At 38.8% G+C, this 18,145-nt stretch overlaps 1 protein-coding gene across 2 annotated transcripts in view; it reads right to left on the bottom strand.

Annotated features, from left to right (window-relative positions):
* Ttc39c (tetratricopeptide repeat domain 39C) overlaps nucleotides 1-18,145 on the bottom strand; it is an 80,828-nt gene that overhangs the window by 42,821 nt on the left and 19,862 nt on the right. The window contains exons 1-3 of one of the 2 annotated variants that reach the window (XM_048363072.1): nucleotides 14,487-14,695; nucleotides 2,235-2,283; nucleotides 543-671 (exon numbers count right to left, since the gene is read on the bottom strand). In XM_048363072.1, coding sequence (XP_048219029.1) covers nucleotides 543-671; nucleotides 2,235-2,267 — 162 coding nt within the window. In that variant the 5' untranslated portion in view covers nucleotides 2,268-2,283; nucleotides 14,487-14,695. Of the gene's footprint in view, nucleotides 1-542; nucleotides 672-2,234; nucleotides 2,284-14,486; nucleotides 14,696-18,145 lie in introns of those variants that run through there. The other variant, XM_048363071.1, reaches the window with a different exon arrangement.

The following is an 18,145-nucleotide window of genomic DNA, read 5'->3' as shown; positions in this document are numbered from 1 at the left end:
AAAGGGAGCCAGCAACAGAGCCATGAGCAAAAGAGGGGAGGCCATCTGTGGCTATTTCACAGGAAGGGGGGACAGGAAGGAGAACAGCTTGATGACTGCACCTAACCCACTGGTTTGTCAGTCACATCTGTGAGACCCCTGGGAATCCCAAGAAATGTCAAGGCAAGACTGTGTCTTCTCTGTCTAGAAGCTTTGAACAGGAAGGTGAAGGCAAAATTCCTAAGGGCTGGATGATGATCTTACTGAGATGTTCTCTTTGATAATTAGGTCAACAATTAGTTCCAAAAGTATGGTAAAACGTGACTGTTTTAATTGTTCTTCAGCTGCCATCACAGCAGGTTAATTATATATATGAAGCTCTCATGACAATACCCCTGCCACAGGGACCATGATGGAATGTCAACTCTAAAACACCAGAAGAATGCCCACCTAACATCTCGGCTTCTGCTGCTTTGAGAGAAACATTTAATTTCTTGTCATATTGTACATACCAAAACCCAAGCAAATGAATGGCACAGCAAGTCCAAGGCCAATCTACTTACATTCTTCTTAATCTTATTTTTGATCGTTTCAATGACCCCAGCCTCCTCACTTTCACACAGCTTCTCCGTAGTTTTTAAGTCATCACATGCCAACTGCATTTTTTCTTCTTCAAATGTCATCATGGCATTCTTCCAAGAAACAAGGAAAGCATGAATGAATCAGTAGGTGACTGGAACCTCTGACCAATTATTGCAACAAAATTCCCAACTGGAAAGCAACTTCAATGATGTGTTAAAAGTCAAAAGTATCAAAATGTTATAGTATATGCAAGGAAACTACCATCTCAATATGAAACAAGAATATACTTCTATTACATCAGCAAGTAAAACACAGTAACAAGTGTTGTATGATTCTAAAGAATTTTGTTGCTATTAAGGTTAAAAAAATCTGTATCAATTCTGATAGGTCTGCTCAATTCAGTTTTCTATTTAACAGTGTCTTAATCCAAAGTTCACCCATAGGCAGATCCCTGGCTCCATCAAATACTGCTAGAGTAGAGGCTCCAGGAAAACCACGAGTCTTCCCGGGTGGGCAATTCCCAGGGATTGCTTTTACGGGACTCATTTTCTATTGTCATAAATTAAAAATTCCATGAACAGCTTGTTTCTAGGCACTGAAACCTGGTGGCTTTTGTCCTGGTTGCTGGGTAAACATCTTTAAGTTGTACCTACTACAACTGAGGTTTCTTGAAACTTGAACCCTTCTATAACCTCTCTTTCTACTCTTCCTCACTACCCAGACACCCTTTGTCTTTCCTCCTGACAAGCAGTAGTCACTTAGGCATTAATGTTATAAATCCTTACCAAGAACCATTTTTCCTGGTATGTAGAACTATACACAGTGTTGGGGAAGAAAGTGGGCCTTAAAATTTTTGTTGCCTTATCTAAGAATAAATAAGCAGCTTCAAGGAAAATGTACCACACTTCAGATTGGCCTGGTGTGAGGCTGGGGACAGCATGTCCATTGACTGGTTTCATTTTAAATCTCAAATCTAAATGCTTTCTCCCTTTTGGTCTCTACTCATATTTTTTCCCAGTTGTTTATTTATATAATCATTTTTTAAATGATGTGCTTGAAAGTACTTTGTATGGTAAATACTTCTGGAAAATGAAAGCATGCAATTTTCTACATTCCCACTTGACTTTAAAACACAACTGAACCCTAGCCCTCAATTATCAAATACTAGTATTTAGAAATGAAATACTAACCAGACAGCTTTTGCTTGTCTTGTCTTCTAGTATATACAGTTACTTAGTAATTTTCAAGCAAGTCTTTATAAACAATAGTTTTATCTTTTAATATAAATTTATTGTTATTATTAAGATGTTACACAGAGGAATTAACATTTCAAAAGTCAGCTAGTAAGTATAATTCTTTTTGGACAATGTCACCCCTTTCTTCACTTTCCCCCAGTCTCTCCCTTCTGTCCCTGCCCACAGTTACATAGTTCATTTTCCACATATTGTCTAACAGTTGTAACTTTTTAAAAGTTCTTTCAGCATATGTTATTTCAAAAACATAAGTTATAACTGTCTTATTTGTAAAGCTTAGAAAAACAGTTTATCTCATAGCACTGCCTAATGGTTTACTTCATTTCCATTTAAAGCACTAAAACATTTTTTTCTACAATAATGTTCTTATAAGCTGGTAGCCAAGAACAGGTATTTTCTTCTTGTTTGATATATACTTACCAAGAAACTGACAAAGCTGGCTCCAAAACTCATTAAAGGGCTATGATTTCTGTTAAGAAAATAAAATTATTTTAAATATAAAATTTCATTTTAAACACATTAATTATATCAGGATATCAACATAATCCCATTAATTAGGTCATCAGGGGAATTAAATTACCATAAGAAAAATTTTAAAGAACCCAAAGAAATATGGACTCTATGGTCTCCCTCAAAGGGAATAATTAGCACAGGTTTAGGCTAGTCACAGCAGAGGATCACAAGAGCCTAATAGCTATGCCCTTATGAATGCATAAGATGATGCTAAGTGAAGTGAATGTTATGGAAATGACTGTTATATCACTATTGTAATTACTTTCAACATGCCATGTGAAACCATAGCTTCTATTGTTGATGATCCTCTTGTATCCCCTTCCTGTGCTTGCACCCGCACTATCACTGTATCTCATCTGAGTACACTGCATACTGTATATACTGGTATTAGAACTAGGGAAGTGAAAGGGAATATCAAAATCGAGAGACAAAGGATAAAAAGACAAACGACCCCAAAAGCAAAACCATTTGGTGTAAACCAACTGAACAACTCATGGGGGAGAGAGAAAAGGGGAGGGAGAAGGGAGGAATGAGGGAGGAGGTAAACAGTACAAGAAATGTACCCAAGGCCTAACATATGAAACTGTAACCGCTCTGTACATCATTTTGACAATGAATAAGAAAAAAAAGAAAGAAAAAAGTTAAGGAAACAAGATGGTTCACGCTTCAACCTGCCAGGTTGAGTGTTGCCCCTGATTCTTCAAAGTGAAGCAGAACACAGGTCAAATAGAACAAAGACTGCCTTAGTAAACTCTGAGTGGGTATGTATGTGTGTGCATATGTGTATATGAGTGTGCATGCTTGCCGGGGGCTGGAACTAAGGGCCTGGGCACTATTTCTGAGGCTATTTCAAAGCCAGCACTCTATCACTTGAGTCAAAGGGTAGAGTGACTTGGTTAACTCAGATAAGAGTCTCACAGACTTTCCTGTCTGGGTAGCTTTGAACCCCAATCCTCAGATCTTAGCCTCCTGTGTAGCTAGAATTATAGGCATGAGCCATTAGCACCTGGCATAAACTTTGTAATTGTAGCTCTTTAATTTAAAAAGTTGGCAGTAAATATAAATATGGTAGAAACAATCTGATATCCTCAAAGTTAGCCAAAAGCAGGTGGTTTGTATTATTCTATTCTATGCTATCCCAATCACACTGTCTTCATACTCAAGGCCTTGCAGTTACTAGACAAGTGATCATCATTTGAGCCATGCTCCCAGCCCTTTTGCTTTTAGCTTATCTTTCAGACAGAGTCTTGTGCTTTTTCCTGGGCCAGCCTCAAACTCCAATCCTTGTAGGTAGCTGAAAGGATATGTAAATACCACCAGGCCCCACTTATTTTCTTCAGATAGGATCTCATTTTTGTCTGGGTTGGTCTCAAACCATGTTCCATCTCAGTTTCCTGAGTATCTAGGATAACAGCTGTGTACTACCATGTTTGGACTTAGTCAATTTTACAAAACTTATTTAAAACTTTACATAAATAAAATTAGTATTGTTTCCAGAGTATGTCATAGGGTTTCACCACTAAGCTCCATCTCATAAGCCACCAAGAATGAAATGAATGCTTCCCTAAAAGCCAGTCATTCCCACCACAGCACAGTCACTACCCAGTTTTGTAGTCAATCAAAGATCAGACCAGACCAAACCAACACCAAGTGAGTTTACAGTATATTAGAATACAAACTTTGAAAGGGTGAGCAAATGCAGCAGTGGGACTCACTAGACACTATGTTGAAAATGAACTGTACAACTTGTGAGTAGGGATGGGAGGGAAACACTGAGAAATTGAGGGAAAGGGTGACATTGTCCAAAAAGAAATGTGCTCATTATCTGATGACTTGTCTAACTGTAATCCCTCTGCATAGCACCTTTTAAAAACAATTTAAATTTTATTGTGATGTACAAAAAGGTTACAGTTACCTAAGTCAGGTGATAAGTACACTTCTTTTTTTAATAGAAGGAGGGTACTCCTCCCTCATTTTCTCCCATTTTTTTGTAAGGAGGAGAAAGAACATGCTCCTCTGCAAACACACATACACACATATATAATATAGGCTCGATGAACATATCAAAGAGAGATTTTTTTTTTTGCAGGCAATACCAAATCAATTGCTGAGGTAAACCACAGAGTCGTAGGTGAGCACATCTTTTGCTCCTGGGAATCATGGAGGAGGGGTGGGGCTGGGTTAAATCCTAATGCTAACCTTAATGCTACCACCTTTTTTCACCAACATTGAGTAGGTTAGTACCTACTCAAATTCTATAGTTATTAATAGTATTTTTGCCTTACATAAGATACTTAAAGCAACAAGAAAAAAATAGAAGGGTCTAGTCAATGGTGAAGAATCCCAAACTAACATGAAATCCCTAGTCTCCAGTGGACAGCACACTGCTGCAGAGTCTGTCATCACCACTCCACCTTTCAACAAGGCAGTGACAGACCCACCATCCGGACTAGAACTTCTCCTGGCCCGCAGGGGCAAGGAGAGAAGCCAAGCCTTGGGCCTATTGCTGCTACTTTTGCAAGCCTGTGGCCTACTGCTTCTACTTTTGCTTCTGGTTCTTGACTAAAATTAGCTTGCTGAGAGGATGGCACTTAATTATTCATGGTTCCTAACCTTGTCCTTATTATTTCACATGCCATCTTATCATTTCATTGTAGAGCCCAGTGTGCATGGTTGGTTCTGGCTGCTTGCAGGACTGGGAATGCTTTGCATTCGCTCACTTGGTTCACTTGGGGTTTTCACTGAACATATTTCAGGTGATTGTAGGTTAAGTCACTGCACCTTAAGTGTTGGCACACACATGTATCTCTACGTGAAACTTTAGGTTTTGGAGATTTGAAAAGGTTCCCAAAGAGTACAAGGAAGATTATTGAAAACCAGCTAGGGAAGGAGAAAGAGCCTGGCTTATCTCAGGAGCCTACAATGAAGTACAACCCACAGCATTTGTGTAAATGGTTGATACCTGTAAGATGAGGGAAGGAAGGAGCAGGAAAGAAACAAAAGGCACAACTTTTGTAGATGGGACTTTGAAGATCTTTGTAGATTTGACTTTGTAACCATGTATTATACATACTCTGGTGATACCAAATAAAGTTTTAATACACAACCCCTAAAAACCAGGAGTAAAACAAATTCAATAGAGCTATTCTAAGTGATTTCAAAATGTCCTGACAGAACCCTAGTATGAGATGCCCGGCCAATCTTGATCTGTCTTCAGTAACCATACTCTTACTGGACACACAAGTATTGTTATATTGCTGAGTGTGTAGATCGTAATATGGATACTGAGACCCAAGACTGTGGGCAGAGGAAATAGGATGAAATTAATTCTAAAATATTATAGTCCAGAATACAAGAATAGGTGCAAACATACTGTACTTGTATTTATTTATTTTTTGGTGCCAGTCCTATGGCTTCAACTTGGGTCCTGGGTATTGTCCCTGATTTTTTTGCTCAAGGCTAGTGCTTTATCACTTGAACCACAGCTCTGCGTCTGGCTTTTTAATGGCTAATTGGAGATAAAGAGTCTCAGTGGACTTTTCTCCCTAGTCTGGCTTCAAACCAAATCCTCAGATCTCAGCGTCTTTATTAGCTAGAATTAACAGGTATGAGCCACCAGCATCCAGCTTAACACATTATACTTTTAATCTTAACCTTAAAAAATATATATATAATGTATAAATATATTAATCATATTATACATAATATATGTTAGATTATAAATATATTATATATTAGTATATATAATATGTTATATATTTATATATATTTCCTAGCCAGTTCACTGAAAAGGCTTAGAAACAGGGCTGGGAATACGGTCTAATGGTAGAGTGCTTGCCTCATACAGATGAAGCCCTGTGTTAAGATTCCTCAGTACCACAAATATAGAAAAAGCCAGAAGTGGCATTACGGCTCAAGTGCCTTGAGCAAAAAGAAGCCAGGGACAGTGCTCAGGCCCTGGGTTCAAGCGCCAGGACTGTCCAAAAAAAAAAAAGGCTTAGAAACAGTGACCATAGCACTGTACTTGCCTAACAATCCCTCCCTAAATACATTAAAGAAGGGACACCAGCTCCCCCAAGAAATGGCCAAGCCAGGGACAAGAAACACTCAGGAAGAGCCTGAAATATTGTTACATGACAAAGAAAAAAAAATTAATTAGGGTCTTAAAGAAGTTCACATTATCCAAAAGTGGAATCATTTGATTACCCTGAGGGCAAAAACTGCAATGGAATGAAAGACCAACTAAGCTTAAACCAAGCATTCATAGCAATACTTTTAGTTGAAAAACCTCACCAGTTGCCAGTGGACAACCCTAGGAAACCCAACCATCATGTAGAAAACAGATTCTAAAAGGGAAGAGAACAAGCACTTAACCTGCCTTTATATATGTACTCAGAAGAACCAACAGGTTGGGGGGAGAGAAGGGTTTCTCTACAGAAGCAGGAAATGACAGGACTGGAGTTACCATCATTTTGCAGCTCCTGATGAATTGATGGGTAACAGAAATTATTATAGAGACATGAATGGGGACACTCATCAAATGGCCACCACAGTGACAATCAACAGAGTCCATGTATGGGAAATTCTATGGAACAAAGTTCTGAGTTAAAGGGAATAAAAGAAACTGAAGGAGGACCTCTAAAATAAGACATATCAAACTACAGAAACAGAAACATCAATAACAAACAGCAGCACATACGTATACATAACACCTGTGTATATGTATGCATACATGCAATAATTAGAGAACTAGACTTACAAGTTAGCACCAAAGTACATACTGCTAATAATTATTATTATTGTAACAGTAATAGTAACAATAATGCTTTGTTGTGGGGCTGCTAAGATTGACTATGACTTATTTTTGAGGGTTCTCTGACTGGAACACTGGAATTCATTAAGCTATTTTTTTATCTTTTCTAGAAGCCATGCCATGGTGGATGTGGCTGGTCTTCAAAAGTCCTTGTGTTTTGAGCTTGATCCTCTATGTGAAGTAGAGTCTAGGCCTCTGGGAGGTTGGGCCTAGGTCAACGGCATGCTTGTTCTTGAGAAGTATTAGGGTATTTCTCTTGCAATCTGGATTGTTTTTGCAAAGAATTATTTTAGAAGCCTGACCCAGCCCACACCGTTGCACACTGCTTCCTGCCTTGTCAAACAATCCCATGGCCATCTCCATAGCATGATGATGTCAAGACGACCTCACCAACCTGAGCTTCTGCCACTGGGGGCCCTTGAGCCCCCAGAACTGTAAGCTTTATTCTATGAGTTAGCTTGTCTTGGTTATTTCAAGAGAAATAAAAATTTCCAAAATAGGGACTGGGAGTGTGGTTTAGCCGTAGAGTGCTTGCCTAGCATGCATGAAGACCTAGGTTCGATTCCTCAGTACCACATACACAGAAAAATCCGGAAATGGTGCAGTGGCTCAAATTGTAGAACACTAGCCATGAGCAAAAAAGAAGCTCAGGGACAGGGCACAGGCTCTGAGTTCAAGGTCAGGACTGGCAAAAAAAAATTCCAAAATAAACATATTCTCCAAGAGAATGATAGAAGAGATGATATTGGTCAAAATACATTGTTCTCATAAATTAACAAGTTGAAATGAAACTCCTTTGTATAACTACTTAAAGAGATATTTTTAAAATGTTCCCCAAGAGATAAGGTATTCCTTGGAAATCTGTTAATGAACGTGTGTGTGTGTGTGTGTGTGTGTGTGTGTGTGTGTGTGTGTGTGTCAGTACTGAGGCTTGAACACAGGGCTGGGTGCTACCTCAGCCTTTTCATTCAAGACTGGTGCTCTACCACTTGATCTACACCTCCACTTTAGGCTTTTTGATGGATAACTGGAGATTAAAATCTCAAAAACTTTCCAGTCCAGGCTGTCTTCACACAGCAATCCTAAAATCTCAGCCCCCTGAGTCGCTGGAGTTACAGGCATGAGTCACTGGCATCTGTCCAGGAGGCTTATCAGCAGTACCGTATTTGCTTTTTGAAAATGAACCACAGTAACACAGTGACTCTACATTTTGTTCACTCTGTAAAAGTCACTCAAATATAGAAAACCTGTTGAGAATATAAGGAATTTATCACTTATTCCTAAGTTTATACCAACATTACTGTGGAAAAATTTTAAGTTTCTCCAAGATAGTCTAAATTAGACAGGTGAAGATTTGCTCTGCTGAAATACAGTAGAAAGGAATATATACCTTAAATTTTTAGGGAACAATATTTCTCCACCAGGTAGCTGAGGATAATTATAAGACAGTCCTTAATTGAAGACATGTTCATCAAATGCAATTCTATCACAAGTGATAATGAATGGCTAGAAATTTGAGCTTTTATTTTCTTCTTCTGAAAACATTTTGGGTCTATATAATGTTGAGTTTTTAGAAAAGGGATTCTCCAAAATGATTTTTCTCTCCTTCAAATGCATGGAGAGTATCCACCCTGTGAGTGATATCCAGGGGTCACCTGACCTCTTCTGCTGATGAACATTATGTGTCTCTTTCCCTCTAAGTGTGAGAGCTCACATCTGAAGACTGAAGGGAAAAAAGTCAAATGAATTCACCCCTGCTGCTCTTAACAGAAGCTCTGTCTTTTCTGTGACCCATGTTTTAAAACTCATAGCCACAAAGAACCACTGGAGTTGACATCATATAATTAACAAAAAAGGCAGTATGGCACACTTTTCCAGGTGGCCTGACCCGGCCTTCAGAAACACAACTTCTGCCAGCAGGACAAGAGGGGGCCTCTGCTCTGCCTGGTACCATCAACATTGACCTTCGATAAAATGGTTCAGTCTTTCACTTTTCTTTCTTAAAGCAGAGTAAGAAAGCTATGTGCAAGAAGCCATCTATTGCAACATTATCCAGAAGAGAAACACTGGGTCTTAATAAACTACACAGGGGAAAAGCTTCATGATTTTGGACTTACCAACCTCAAGGCTATGACACCAAAAGTACAGATGATAAAAGTACAAACAGATAAGCTGTACGTTCTAATTTAAAACATCTATGTATCACAGACACAATCCATGCAAGGCAACTGGCCTATAGAACAGGAGAAATTATTTGCAAATCTGGTAAAATGTTGATATCCAACATAGATTAAGAATTCCCCCAAATCCTGCAACAACAACAACAACAACAAATTTTAAAATGGGTAACACTGACGTTTTCCCAAAGATACACAAATAACCAATTAGCACTTGAGCAGATGCTATCATCAAGAATCACAGGAAATGCAAATCAAGACCACAATGGGCCAGCACTAGGGTGGCCACTAACAAACTAACCAAAAGTAATAAGTATTGGAGAGGATGAAGACATGAGAACCTTTTAAAAAATATATATATATAAAATATATATATAAATATATATTTATAATTATCAAACTGAATTACAGAGAGGTTACAGTTTCATACATTAGGCATTGGATACATTTCTTGTACTGTTTGTTACCTCATCCCTCACCTTTTTGTTTTTTATAATAAAACCATACGGTACCATACGAAAGTCATAATGGCCAAAAGAGCATTTATATCCAGGCAAAGGACTATTGTTCTGCTTTAAAAAGGAAGGAAACAGATGAATTTCAAGGACATAAGTGAAATATGCCAGTTTTAAAAAGACAAATACACTATGATTCCATTTATATAAGATAAAAAATTCCCAGATGCAAAACATCGAAGAGCTGAAGCTGGGGGAAGGGAAGGACTGGGGAGTGGCTGCTTAGTGAGAATAAAAGTTGAGTTTCACAAGATGAAGTATGCTGGAGGTTGCTTGCAGAACACTGTAAATGTTCTTACCACCAGAATATATACTTAACAAACAGCTAAGACAAATTTTATGCTATAAAAACATAATGACATAGTTATATGTTTATAGCAGGAGTTTAAAATTTTCTTCACAGAAAAAAACAAAAACCAAACTTTCTGCAATGGGATAAATGCTTCATAAAATAACCAGATGGGATACTGAGAATTAAAAGTATTTTTAGGTAGACTATGATATACAAACACAGTTCTGTGAATACTACTGCAACATACAGGTGGTAATGAAAACCGACAATAAGATGAAGGATGTTTTCTCCAATGAAATGTGCATGGGGTGGATAAAGATCTATGACTAACCTGCTTTCATACCTCTGGCTTTGCACCCTCAGTGTGGACATTCCCCCTTCATTTATCACCCTTTAATGCACCACGTGAGTCAAGCCTTGTTCCAAACACCCCCATTGACTCAGCTGTTATTACCACACAATTTCCCAGCAGAATATATCATCCAGTCAGCCATGCTGGATAAGAGCAGATTCGGGAGCTGAAGCCCAATGTACCCAGAGAAGCAGAGAACTGGACACAAAAGAAGAGAAAAGGCACAATGTCAGGTTACTCCCTATATTTCCTCCAAAAACTAAAGGAAATGATTTGTGGATGGCTTCTTATATTGTCCATGTACATAGTATAAATAAGATTTGGGGCTGAGGATCGTGTTGCATGCCTGTAATTTCAGCTCCTTGGAAGGACGAGGAAAAAGAATTACAATCCAAGACCAGCCCAGGCAAAAGCATGAAACTCTATCTGAAAAAGTAAAAGTACATGTACTGGGTGGGAGGGTATGTGGTTCCCCTGGTAGAGTGCTTGACCAGCAATCTTGAGGTCCAGGCATCATCTCTCATACCCCCCAAAATAATGGACTTCATATGCCCTCCTCAAGATAAAAAGGCAGTTAGGTCATCAAACAGAAACACACATTTTCTTGTCATTGAAGTAATATTCCCTCTTCCCCTCTCTTCCCTTCTCCCCCTCTCTTTGGTAGTACTCAGGTTTCAGTGTCTCACTCAGGCAAGCACTCTACTGCTGAATCATGCCTCCAGCCCACCAATTCTCTTCTTAAATACATTTTTTCCATTTCTAATAGTGAAATCTTCCCTCCACCTGGCAGACTCTATCCTACTCTGTTAAGAAAAAATAATGAAGGGCTTTATAATAAATTTGCTGAAGTCAGAGTTAAAAGCTAATTATGCACATGTTCTCTGACCATGTGTGTGCAAATCCAGACTAAACAAAGCCCTGAAACTGCTCAATTTCACAGGACTCTGCAGGCCTGAGTGACTGCAGCCCTACTTAGCTGGCACTGTGTTTTCTGGCCTGTATATTTATTGTTCTGTACTTCAAGTTCTCCAACTTCAGTATATTACAGTGACAATTGATAGACAAGATTACTTGGGCACTGTATGGTTACAGATATACTGGAGTTACTTTCTGGCACCACTGGGTTATAGGAAAATGTTATGGTGAGCTGGTTGGAGTCTTCAATCCTAACCTGAGAAGGTACTACACCAATGAGGAGGAATACTTGGGGCTACTTGTGACAATGAGCAAAGATGCTCTTACGACCACACACTGATGGGTTTATCTCTATTTGTATTATGATAACATGAAAAACAGCACCCTCTTTAGACAGTGCTCATCCAATGAACAATTAGTTTAAAAAAAAAAAAAGAAGCGTTTACCATAGTCAATAAAGGAAAAGGAACATGGTGCCTTGGGAGGCATTAAAAAAAAAAAAACCTCAAGGGCCAAAAGTCTGGGAAGACTACCCCATCCTCTTTCAAGATGGTCAGGAAAAATAAACTGTGATTAGGTTTACTTAAAAGAAATTTTCTTAATGATAAGCAAGAGTTAAGAAAATTTCCTCAAAGGGGTAAACCTCATTTATTCTGAAAGCACCATCTTTGAAAAGTATTCCAATACCTCCTTTACATATTACACGTGATATCCTTAGAGGCTCAGATGTGCCTGTCGAGTGCCAAGAACACTTCCTTTTGAATATGACTATAGAAAAGGAAGCCACTGTCGTTTGTTAACTGTCTCAGAAAAAATGTCTCAGTGGATCTCGTCCATTCATTAGGTCCACCTTCTCAACAACTCAGAAAGATGGATTCAGCCCAGCCCAGCTCCAAAGCCCATATAATACACTGCCAATTTTTGAAGCACCCATGATCATTTCTAATGAAGGAGGAAAAAGTCAACTCTTTCAAAGCCAAATGATTCATGGGAAGGGGCGATTAAGAAATTGGTACAAAACCAAAGCAACACATTTCACTGTCAAGGAAACAATTATGGTTCTCTAGGCTGCTCCTTGCCTCCACCAAAAAAAAATATGTAAGAGAAGCGTGTATGTGTGTGTGTATGTGTGTGTGTGTTCTCAAAAACAGAAGCACATTTGAAAACAGGGCTTTTAATTTTAAAAACACACATCCAAGTGGTAACTAGATAATGTTCCTCAGTTTAAACTAAACAGTAAGTGACTTCTTCTAGCCAGAGGACTAGAAAAAGAAGTTGCAGTGAATCTAGTTTTGTTGCATTGCTCCATCTACACCTTTGCTGAACAGCACACATAGAGAGCAGGCACTGTGCGGTGCACTGGAGAGGCAAGGACGGGGAGAACACTTCTGTTCTTCAGGGGCCTACCCCGCATGGTTTAATAACCAGAAAGCAACATTCCAAAGGACCCTTCTCATGAACAAGGCTGGGGGGGGGGTCACATGGCTGTCACTTTGACAAGTATCATCCCTTCATCACTATATTTTTCATAGATGAAGGGCCCCTCTGATAAAGATATTCTCTATCTTTAATATTCTCTCTATTTAAAGGACATTTTTAAATGACACCTTCTGTCACTCTGTCATGTCTACATTCCATTTCTAGTGTACTAACTATACTTGATAATAAAGGGAAGGTCCCCTCAAAGAGCAGCCCTCATCTCTGCTATGATTGCTGGGAGCCCAACATATGGCTGTCTAATGAACCTACCAGCCTTGTGCTATGAAACTTCAGTTGGTAAACTGTCCTCCACAGGGTCAAAGGAAAAGCTCAGATGTGAACTCTTCATCTAGATGCATTCACTAAGAGAAGAGTTCTTCATGGGGGAGAGGAGAATCCATGCAAAAGCTCCATTAACATTTCAGACACAACTCAAAACATGATCCTTGGGGAACCTTTATCTAAAGGAAAATCCGCCTCTAAAATAATTGATCTTCACAGTCATTGACTTTGTGAGCTATTTGGCTTACAAGTGTTTGAATCGGATCCAGCCTTCCCTTAAGGCTCGTTTGTACCCAGCACCTGTCTTTTTTAGGGAATTTACAGTCTCCACCCATTTTCCCAGGGCCCCAGTAGATCAGGAAACACTAGGCAGGAGAGGTGCCAGTCCCCAGAGCAAGAGCCCTGCATGTAAGGCCCTGTCTTACCATTTATTTACTTTTCCTACAGGAACTGCCTGGTTCATGGCCTTGCATCAGAAAAATGACATTATAATTCACCAGTTGGTGCCAAAAAGCCAGGAAAGCCAGGAAATGGTCACACTGAAAACAAGGAAGCAGTCAGCTTGTAGCAGACTGCACATGGAGGACTTAAGGGATAGGACAGGATGGGCCTCCAGATCTCTTCCCCAAAGAGGGGAAAAACAAATAGAAGACTCCATGGTCCACTCCTACAGTCTAGTGGTGATTTCTACACACTTTATTGAATTGTCATGATACAGATACACACCCACTGAAAAAAACTAAAGAACATTAAAAGTAACACTTATTTTTGTATCCCTGACTGTGGCAGGATTACTCCTCAAAGCCACTGAGAGTTTTCTAAAAGACAAGTTCTAGAACTGGATCACCAAGACACTCCCTTTTAGCTTGTCTCCTATCCAGCAAAGGAAAAGCCTTCAAAACTTGAAAGGTCAGGACCCTAGATGAGGACCTCCGCCTGTAAAGGTTCCAGGATGTGAGGCAGCCCGGAGCTGAGCACTGCCCCTTCTGAATCCCAAAGACTCAGAGAATCAAAGTGAGCTAGGAAGAACTGACTGACCCTGAGTCTCCCATCTTTCAGCTGCCAAATAACTTCTCAAGTGAAAACTAAGTGTCTAAATTTTTTGATTATTTGGGGGAGAACACATTTAGGAATTTGAATAATTAGGATATAAAATAGCTCTATACAAATTAAGTTTGTCTTCCAGGTAAGAACAGGGAAAGTATACAATGTTTCCATTTTCTTTCCTTTCCCATTGTTACTTTGATCTTGTCAATTTGCAAAATCTCTGAAGAGAAGCTCTGGGAAGGGAAAGTCCTGTTCTTTTGCCTGGGGCTTCTGCACCCAGGGCTCACCTGCCAGGGCCACTAACCTATCACTTTCTTGCCTGAGGTTATAGCTCAGCCTCCAGGTCTCTGTCCAAATGAGGTTCATTCCAGAGCTTCCCTAGGCCTTTGAGTCAGATGGTGCAGGGAGCTTTTCTTCCTCCGCCTTCATGATCAGAACACTACTCCAACATGGTGCCTAGAATCTAATTGTCTTCAATGGGAGGAGGGGAGATGGATGAATGGATATATAGATGAGTGAATGAATGGCTTAACAAATGAGCATTGTATGTTGAGTTATTTGTGGTGGTTCTGTGATGGGTATACTTGTTTATATTTATTTCTATGTTGCAAATCTACTTTACAATCTAAAAGAATTAACTAAAACAGTGCCTGGCATATAGCAGTTTCAATGTAAGTATTTACTGAATGAAGATAATGAATAATGAATTGCCCTAAATAAGGAAAAGTCTTTTCATGCCTAAGAAGCTCCTCCTGACGAGATTAATACTTGGCGGGTCCCTGGAGTACACAAAATGCTTAAAGTGATTTCCTGCCTTTGCTAATAGCTCTCTGTCAGCCAGCACTTTGCACATTCAGTTCTTAAACTGTTCACCTGTTGGGTTCTGGGAATTATTTACAGTGGCATTATAAAAGCAGTTTCATGAAACAAGATTCCTTTTATGGGATAATTGTAAACTTTTCTTCAGTTAAGCAAACATTTCTTAAGAACTATTATTATGGATTGATGCCTTCATTCTATAACTATATTTTTCTATTTTAATGACTTACAATGTAAAGCAATATGCAGTTTCACAAAAAATGTAACCCACAATGGAAAACAATGGCTCTAGGACCAAGCACGATGCCATGCACACACCTGTAATCCCAGCTACTCAGGAGATGGAGAACAGGAGGATCATAATTTAAGGTCAGTCAGCACTAAAAGTTAACAAGTTTCCCATTTCAACAAACAAGATGAGCCCAGTAGTTCCTGCTTGTAGTTCCAGAAATGTAGGAAGTATAAATAGGATAGCTGTGGCCCAGGCTTGCCTGGGAAACAAAACCCACAAGAATCCATGTAAAAATATAAAGGAAAAAGGACATGGCTTAATAACAGCACTTACCTCATAAGAATAAAGCCATCAGTTCAAACCCTAGTACTAAAAAAAAAAAAAGTCATTTTCTACCTATCTTCAGGTAGTCAACCCTAACAAAGGGAGCTCCTGCATTTGGAAAACCCACTTTAAAAAAAAAAAAAAAAGGAAAACAGGACAATCTCAAAACAGATACTTCCTATGAAAGCAGCAACCTTGAGATATCCCATCAAAATTGAATCATAAACTAGAGCATAGTACAGAAAAAGAAATTTTACTCTGAAGTTATTTTAACACTAATTCTATTCTAGCTCCTACTGCTAATAGATCTTAATCAGGTATTCAAAAATTTGTAATACATCTTGGCATGCACATATCCGTGTTTTCCAAGGTTTGCTGGTTAACTAGTGTCCACAGAATCATTAAAGAGGAGTATTCTTTTCTAACTCAGTAGGTACATTATCAGACCACAACATGTAAAAATAAAACCTACCAAGACATTTCATTTGTTAACAGAAAAAAAAACATTTTGCCAGAAAAAAAGGGCTGCTATGATAGTTTGCAAAAGCTTCAGTACAGATCAAAACAAACAAAAGTATTTGACAAGCATGGCTGAGCAAGATGGTGGGTATGTCACCTTCCATCTACTTTCCTTATCTCACTCCACCAGCTCCATGTTCACTGAAGTGGGAACTCTAAATACTAGCAGCCAGGGGTGGGAGGCTTCTTTCTAGCAATTTTATTGAGGTATCAAATTAAGCTACCTCTATGCAAGGGCTGGTTTCACTGCTTTGAAAACACCTGGGCTTTCCTCTCTCTGTACCATCAATAATACGGATATAAGAATTTTTGAGACTAAGTAATGACATATCATATATATTCAAGTTGAATAACATGTACATCCATTTGAACACTTTAGAATTTGTGAAGAACTCTAAAATTAAGACAATACTTTTGTAAGATGTAGATCTTAACGGCATTTTATTAAACTCCAGTTTTAAACTGGGCAACATGAATGCCATGTTAAAAATCAGTGTATTATTGAAGCTAATATTCAGAGTCAGCTCAATGGTGCAGTAAAAATAGATTATATAAAATTTTTGAAGCAAAAAGAAAACACATTTAATGGGCTTTTATTTTTCTGCCAACGCACATTACTTAATCTCATGCACTAAATACATTCTATAACATTTACAGTGACTGCTGAGAACAAGAAAAAACATCCATCCATCTCTTCAAGAAACTTAAAATTTTTCTAAGAATTGATCCTAAGAAAAATGAAATGCAGAAAAAACTAAATAAAAATGTTCACTGTTACATCTAGTATCAAGAAACAGTAAAAGAGGTGACACTGTTCAAAAAGAAATGTGCTCTTTACCTGACTTACGTAACTATAACTCTTCTGTACATCACTTCTATAATAACAATAAAAATTTTTACCAAAAGAAACAATAAGACTAGCCAGGCATGGTTGCACATGCCTGGAATCCCAGCACTGAGGAGGCTAAGGCAGAAGGATTTCAAGTTCCAGGCCAGCCTACACTACATAGCAAAGTCTGTCTCAGGAAGGAAGGGAAGAAGGAAGGAAGGGAGGGAGGAAGGGAGGGAGGAAGGGAGGGAGAGAGGGAGGGAAATGTACTCAAAATACCAAGATTTCATCTATTCACTTATTCAAAATATCACTAATGCATTCTGAGCACATATAGGTAGGTGTCAACTGCTTTTGGGCCTTTTACTGTGGAGTTGTTTTTATATTTATACAGTGTTTAAACCTACAATGTACTAACAAAGGCACAACAATATTTACTGCCAATCTCTGTTCCAATACCCCTAATCAGTTTGAATTAAATATTAAAATTGCCTCTATGTGCAATAAAACCAACAGCCCAGTGCATCCTCTCCTTGTGATGACACAATAATGGTCGTACATCCAGAGGACAGACTGTTCCATTCTCAGCAGTGAGTCAGTCCAGTGGGAAAACGTCCATACTTCAGCTAAGACAGCTGAGCTACCTCATTATCATAGTGAATGGTTCTCAAATAGGAGCAGACCCATCACCAGTGTATTAAATGGATTTGTGACAGGTGCCCAGAATCTTTGACAAGCACAGTGATTGTTCTTATCTGTTGGCCAGATCTTAGAGCAAGAGAGCAGGCACCCGATTTGAAGGCATTAACCAGTTTGGTTATTGTTACCTTTGTATTAGGCAGCAATGCACAGGGCAGCGTTCAAGGAAGAGGAGCTCAATCCCAGATCCTGTCCCAGGGTGCTATTGTCCTGTAATCTTCTTCACCAGTTCACCAATCCATATGCTCACCTTCCCACTTTTTATGTTCTAGCATTAAGTACTGACAGTAACAATATGTATTTATTGCAAAAGCATCAGTTCTATAACTGATCCTGTGAGCACCTCCCGAAGGACATTGTTGTCATTTATTACAGTTTTCTATAAAACAACACTTAATACACCCCAAAAGACCTTTGGTAGGAAATTCTCTGTTAAAGTCACAAGAAGGCAATGTGACAACAGAGCTGCTTATACTTTTCTATGCATACAAAGATCTCCTGGTTAAACTGAAACTTTGCCAGAT

Source organism: Perognathus longimembris, chromosome 15, assembly GCF_023159225.1.
Source record: "Perognathus longimembris pacificus isolate PPM17 chromosome 15, ASM2315922v1, whole genome shotgun sequence".
NCBI lineage: Eukaryota > Metazoa > Chordata > Mammalia > Rodentia > Heteromyidae > Perognathus > Perognathus longimembris.
This window is presented reverse-complemented; position numbering and strand designations above follow the sequence as displayed.